Genomic DNA, 7,341 nt, shown 5'->3' on the forward strand with positions numbered 1-7,341 from the left:
AACTAAGAAAACCAAGGAATGATAAGACTCAGGTGACCCACCTTAACTGCATCTGCCTCACGATAGGGAGGCGTTGGCCTCTTGGAGTCGACTTTCACGGGGGCAAGGATCACATAATCGTGCGGCCCATGATGAGGATGTGCCAGTTGCACCCCATATCCCAGTTGCTAAGGTTGCCCCACCTTGCAGGACCATTTCCAGGAGGGACCACAGACACGTCTTTACTCATATACTTTGGAGAGTTCGTGGCTCCACATGTATGGAAAAGAGAGGTATATTTTTGAACTTCCTCTATTTAATTTTTGAGCTTCCTCTATATTATATTTTTTCAAGTAAATTGACCATGTTATATTTAATTTCCAATAGGAGGGTGATTGTCTGAAATGTGTGAATCATGCAAGAAAGATTCACCATCTTTATCAGCTCGAGGATGTCTGGTTCCGAAATGTACTCCAAAATTCCGTGCTTGCATGTATATGTGCATCTGGATACACCAACATCATCAGTGGCATGCATATTGCATTTACTGAGAGATGACACAGTGAGACGTCGTATTTCAACCTCCCCATTGGTGAGATGACTATTACACTAGATGATGTAGTATGCGTACTACACCTTCCCAATAGAGGAAGGTTGCTTGATCATTCTAAGATTAGCAGGACTGAGGCTATTGATATGATGGTGACTTTGTTGGGAGCTGAATATGATGATGCATTTGAGCAATGTACAAACACCAGGGGTGCACATGGCAAGTTTTCTTATTTGGAGGAATTCTATGAAAAGACTTGGAGACATTTGAACACCTAGACACCGATAATTTATGGGCTGACTACCATAGGGAGTGTGTCCTGAGGTGCTACTTCCTGTTTCTGGTTGGCACGTTCATGTTTGTGGACAAAAGTGCTAACTATGTGGACGTGGCATACCTAAAATAGTTCATCGACTTGGAGTCCATTCTCGAGTGAAATTGAGGGACACTATGCTTGGTTTAACTGTACCACAACCTGAACGAAGCTTGCAAATGGGCGATAAAGCAGATGACGGATTCATACACTCTGCTTACGGTAGTTTCCAAATCACACTATTAAGTTACAAACTAGTTATTTCTTTTTACACTTGTTACTAGTACTTTTTTCCTAACGTCAGGGATGGATCATGACTTACTATCACCTCATCCACTGGTTTGCACATTCCCCGACCTATACTCATGATTGGCCAAAAACAGATACTTGTCGGTTTGTTCCTAGTAGCGAGAATGATCATATCTTGTCGTAGCGTGTGTATATTGACTGCACTCAACATGAAGATGTAAAAAGGAGGTCATACGCTATTCACCGGGACAGAGTTCCATTTGACCCCGTTTCATTATACGCTCGATGGTTGGCATGTGGGACCAACATCATGTGCATATATTTGTCCGAGCGGTGCATGCGGCAGTTTGGGTACATGCAGATCATTCCAGGTCATCTTTCCAGGATGCTTTTATCCATACTGTCTATAGAGACCTGGATGACATTCTGGCGGATTTTGAGAATCATATGGTGCCGATGGAGTATCGGACTCATGAGGCCACATCTCAGTGGAGCTATGTTGAGGGTTACATAATATAGTTCTATAAAGTGTCACACCCTTACATAACACAAGACGCTCTTGGACGTCCACTCAAGCCTGCTCATGATAATCTCCTGGAGAATTTGTAGGCATTGGATGACTATGCCGTTAATATGTTGCCGCACAGTCAAAACATTATGTGGCTTACACGTCAGGGCATCAAGTCCTGAGTGTTTGCGAGAGGTAGATATGAAGCGATCGACCTAGTAAAGTTTATTCTTTTGAGGCACAGAGTGTCGTGGCTTACTGTAGGCAGAGGAGAAACGAAGGTGTTAGGATTAGGAATACACAATAAAGTATTTTGGTTGTATTTTGTTTAATTTTAATCGACTTTGAGAATAATAGTTGTACTAATATATTTGGTTTCTATAATATTTGATTTTATTAAAGCTTTACGTGGTTCTATAATATTCATTTTCATTAATCGTTGAAACAAGTAGCAGAATTTTTAGTCGAATTGAAAACACCACAATACTTGAAAAATAATTCTGGAAAAATTATGCAGGCAAAATTTCAAATATGTATCTCTGAACCAATTTTCTTAAAAAACGTGAGTGTTGTTTGATTTTTTAAGGACAAAAATTGACTTTGAAGAGGCATCTCCCAATTTTTCCTAGGGGTGCGCCCATATAGCAAGGGATGAGAAATTGACTTAAATTTTCATTAGGTAACATTATTGGGCCATATTTGAGTAAATTGCGGGCCAAATTGAATGTTATTGGGTCATGTTTTAAGCCCAATTCTTTTCGCCTTTTTCATATAACAAAAAAGTTGTAAAACCCTAGCCGATTTAGGTTTGTGACTATTCGTGATCCCTCTCTCTGCGGCTGTCACTGATCTGCAATCTCACCATGGTACTTTCTCTTCAACCTTCAATTACCTCTGGTTTTTCTTCCAATCATTGCTTCTAATTTTCGTTATGTGTATGTTTTGATGGTACTTTCAGGCTCCAAAGAAGGAAAAAGCTCCTCCACCGTCCTCCAAGCCCGCCAAGTCTGGTGGTGGCAAACAGAAGAAGAAGGTTCGTTTTTTCTTGCTAAAATTCTAGTTTTTATGCTAATTAATTGTTATTGTGAGAATTGGGTAAGATTGGATATGTGAGATGGATGGTTTTGTTTTGTGTGAGTGTGATTTTAATGTTGGAGTTTTTGATTTGAACAGAAGTGGAGCAAGGGTAAGCAGAAGGAGAAGGTGAATAACATGGTGTTGTTTGATCAGGGAACTTATGATAAGCTTCTCACTGAGGCTCCCAAATACAAGCTCATTACTCCTTCCGTTCTTTCTGATCGTTTGAGGGTACCTTTTTCTTTGGCCAATTTCTGTTGATTTGTTGATGATTATTTTTTTGGTTAAGAATGTTTGTGATGAGTTTTATTTGTGTTATTTTGATTGATTTTATGTGTGTTGCGATTGTTTAAATTGAAATTGCCATGGTTATGGTTAGATTTGTTATTATGAGATGTTAACCCTGTTGATGTGTGTAACTGTCTGCATAGCTTTTTGCGAATGATATCCTATTATAGATTTGAATTTCTAAATGTATAATCCATTTGACTCATATGTGGACCTGTAAATGCCCTGCCAAAATTTTCTTGCCATAACGTTTCACACTATTAATTGACCAGAAAGTAGAATACTGCAGGGTAGTGAGGCCTTTTATCAATTTTTTGAGGAATATGTGCGGTGTAACTTTTAAATTATAGATTATGAAATATGAAACTAGTTAGTATTTGTGAACTTTTTGTTTGAAGTTAATGAAAATATGACCATGTTGCTTGATCAATGGTTTCAAGTAATTATGTTTACTTTTTACCCAAAATTGAGAGAAAAGAGAATCCTTTACTACTGATATCAAGAAAGTAGGTTTACGTTTTGCTTGATTTGTTGATTGTGAATCTAGATTACTTATTTTCACTTTGTTTTCTTTAAAATGTTTATATTTATGCTCTTGGACTGTTGTTTGCTGTTTTCATCATACTTTGTACGACATTCTCACTATATATAGCTCAAGATACTATAAGTATGTGTGCATGCAAGTGCAACATAACAATCAATGTACAATATTGTTTTTTCAACTAGCATTGCTTAGGATATTCTAAGCAATGCCAGTTGAACCAAATATTGTACATTAATTTTCATAATGTTAGCAATATTTTCTGTTTCTGCATTTGTGGTTATTAGTTTTTATATGAAGAACATGTTTCTCATGAGTTGTATAATTGGATGTACTCTGCAGATTAATGGATCACTTGCAAGGAGAGCCATAAGAGATTTGATGGCTAAAGGTTTGATCAGGTTGGTATCATCCCACTCAAGCCAACAGATTTACACCAGAGCTACAAACACCTAAATTCATATCGCTCTTAGTTATGATGTATTGGTATTTTGATGACTCTGATTAAGTATTTTTCTCTAGCCATGAGCTTGTACCTCATTCTAGTTTATATGTTGCTAAGTTAAATTGACAGTTTGTCTCCCTTTTATCATTGGTAACATACTTGACTTATATCTTCTTGTTTCTGTTTATTGAGCTAGCACCTATTTGATTTACTATCCTTGCTTTACTGTATTTTGTAGCGGAAGAGAATAATGAAACACATGTGAATTTATTTCAATATGGTACTAAATAGTACAATAATACAAAACACATAGATGAAGATTATTAATTTAGTACATAGTACAATAATATTTTCACACAAATTTATTCAATAATTATAACACAAACCATGGCCACAATCTCTGATCATGGAATTTGGCTCCCAGCATTTGGATTTGCACCTTTAGCTGTGGTGGTTTTGTGATCTTTACACTTGTCAAAGTACTCATGACAAAACTTATGATCAACATAATAACACAACTTATTCAATTTCAAGCACAAAAAATAATTAAAATACTTATCTTTGAAATCATGAGAATCATCTTTTTTAGGTGGACAACCTTTTTCTACACTCTCAGTAGCAATATTGCCATTCAGAAATAGTGCCAAAACAAGAACAGCTAGAACAACTGAAGCACTGGTTTTTGCCATAGCACTACTTTTTGTTTTTAAAGAATAATATTGTTTTGCATGAAATAAAATTGGCTTCATATCACTCCAATTTATAGCAATATTGATTTCTTGAAATGAGTAAGTGAAATAATTAGTGCAATATTGATTTCTTGAAATGAGTAAGTGAAATAATTAGTGTGGTTTTACGTGAGAAAAAAATATTTGTACAAAATTAAGTTAAATGTGCATGCATGTTAAAAATGAAGGTTAATTAATAGACCGGTTAATTGATATTAGATGGAATAAATAGAAATTAATTAGTTCAATGATAGAACTGGCTAACAAACTAATGAAAATATAGGTAGAGTTTTAGAGCAAATTCTTTTGTTCATCCTTATACTAAGTTAGTTAATATTCGATTAATACGATGCTAATTAAAAGGTCATTTTTACTATAATGTAATTTAATCTCATATGATGTTTTAACTCATCTACCATTCCTGAAAAAGAGACATGTCTTACCGTTTGAGTTCAACCATCTCTTGTGTGAATTAATTCAATAGTTGAAAAATGATCAAAATAACGATTTTGAAGAGAGAAAAAAAATATTTGATTAATGGTTGAAATTTGCATAGAACGGATTATAGTATAGCACACACAGGAGATGATTCGTATCTAACTTTGTTTGGCAAGATCACTAAGTTTTAATTTTAAACCTTTAATTTCTAATTTTTAATATCAGTTCCATGTTTGTTTTAAAAATAGGCCCATAGATTGAGAGTCTGTTTGTTTCAGTTTTATTATTTTTGTATTTTTGAAAGTAGATTTTACAGTTTTTTAAAATATTACAATTTTTTTATATTCAATTTTTTCAAAAATGGGACTAATTTTAACATCCTATAACATGAATATACATTATCGAAGATCAAGACCTAGTCAAAATCACAATTTTTTCAAAAAGTTGTATTTCAAAAATAATTTTTATGAAAATCTATTTGAAATAGTTTCAAAATTAAGTGATGTTTTGATATACAATTTTATTTCCATAAATAGATGAAATACCTAAAATCGTATTTTAAGAATAACTATTCAAACTAAATTTTCTATTGAAGTTTTTATAAAAAAATTTTTACACTAAATTATGCAACACTATAAAATTTATTTTTTAAAAAGGCAAAATAAACGGGCCTAGAATAGGTGAGATCGTCGAATCAAGATTCTGTTGAGAATATATTGCAAGTATATATGAGTAGTGGAGAAATAATCCCACATTGGATAAAAATATGATGACTTGAGCATTTATAAGTGAAAGAACCTATTCACATATCACCTTAAGATTTTGAGTGAATAAAAAAATCCTTATATAATCAATATATTAATTAATAAATGTTTTAAAATTTGTACTACTAAACAGTCTGGTCAAGATAAAGTCGCTGAATTGGTAAACAGTCTAATTAAGATAAATCGGTCATCGAACCGCATGTTTGTTAAAATAATATTTTTTAAAAAAATGGTTGGACCACGTGTTGATCTAATATTAAAAAAAAAATCTTAAATGACATAAAATTATTATAAAAACTTCTACACCAGAATAAAATTACAAAAAAAAAAAAATTCAATAATCAAATTTATAGAAAATAAAAATAATTATGTTCTAGCAGAGGAGGGTAACACAAGATTATTACTATATAACCATCATTTCATACTCAAAACTATCTTAAATATAAGTCTTAACATCAAGCAAAAACAAAATAATTAGTCATAAAGCTTTAGTCAAATTATCCAAATTAAATGTATAATGCTAAATGCAAAGCAAAACTGTAATATTAAAATTGAATAAATGAGAGCAGTAAATTTAACAATAATAACAAAGTTAAATAACAAGATCTATTTCTATAATAAGGAAGATGATTGATTATGAGAGGGGGAGTTTGAGGTGCATTAATAGATGAGAGGTATATTTGTAAGATTATGAAAGTTTTATATTTTGAGTTGAGACACTAGAGAGGAGATGTTATTTCAAATTTGAAAATTTTGCACTCCTTAAGAAATGTGTTAATAAAAAAATACTCTAGCCAAATTCGCTACTGGTAGGAAAAGCATTAGGCTAGCTAAGCTCAATAACAATGTATCCAAAGTCTTTATGACTATTTTCAACTAATTTTCAACTAAATGAAGTTTATCTATTACTTTTTCATTTATGGGGTAAGTAGGGATATACGAATCATTGATGGTTAAATAATACTTGAATTAGAGAGATTGAAGTGGCTGTATAAAAATAAAACCAAACCATGAGTGTCAAAGTATAGATGCCTCAATGAAGTTGGTGACCAATTTAAACACCAGTTCAAACACATTAAAAGGAGTGATCTTACCATCGTCATATGTTGGAAGTCAGAGATTTATGGATCAATTGAAATATGATGGCATGACAATTTGAAGTAAAGTGAGATTTTCAAATTGGCCCAAAATCCAGAGAGTACTTGGTTCATTAAATCTGAAGCTACAATATAGATCGTCATTTTCAAAATGAAGGCTAATAACCTACTTGTTGGTGTTACAAAGAAAAGAGTTTTTAGGTAAAGTGATTAAATGTAAGTAAACATATTTTTCTATTTATTATTGAAATTCTATTCTCAGGGGTCAGATGTTGGACTACTTGTCTAAGACAACTTGTCTAGTTTGTTAAACCAGTTTTTAACACACTATGACAACAACAATGATTCAAAGTAAAAACAATAA

General features: G+C 32.9%; 1 protein-coding gene across 1 annotated transcript; it reads left to right on the plus strand.

Moving 5' to 3' along the window:
- Positions 1 to 2,380: 2,380 nt before the first annotated feature.
- LOC131660412 (small ribosomal subunit protein eS25y) lies at positions 2,381 to 4,161 on the plus strand. Its single transcript, XM_058929657.1, has 4 exons — positions 2,381 to 2,465; positions 2,558 to 2,632; positions 2,773 to 2,907; positions 3,848 to 4,161. The coding sequence occupies exons 1-4, from the start codon at positions 2,463 to 2,465 to the stop codon at positions 3,959 to 3,961; spliced, it is 327 nt and encodes a 108-aa protein (XP_058785640.1). The 5' UTR covers positions 2,381 to 2,462; the 3' UTR covers positions 3,962 to 4,161.
- The last annotated feature ends 3,180 nt before the right edge of the window (positions 4,162 to 7,341 follow it).

The sequence above is a fragment of the Vicia villosa genome, linkage group LG3 (assembly GCF_029867415.1).
Source record: "Vicia villosa cultivar HV-30 ecotype Madison, WI linkage group LG3, Vvil1.0, whole genome shotgun sequence".
Classification (NCBI taxonomy): domain Eukaryota; kingdom Viridiplantae; phylum Streptophyta; class Magnoliopsida; order Fabales; family Fabaceae; genus Vicia; species Vicia villosa.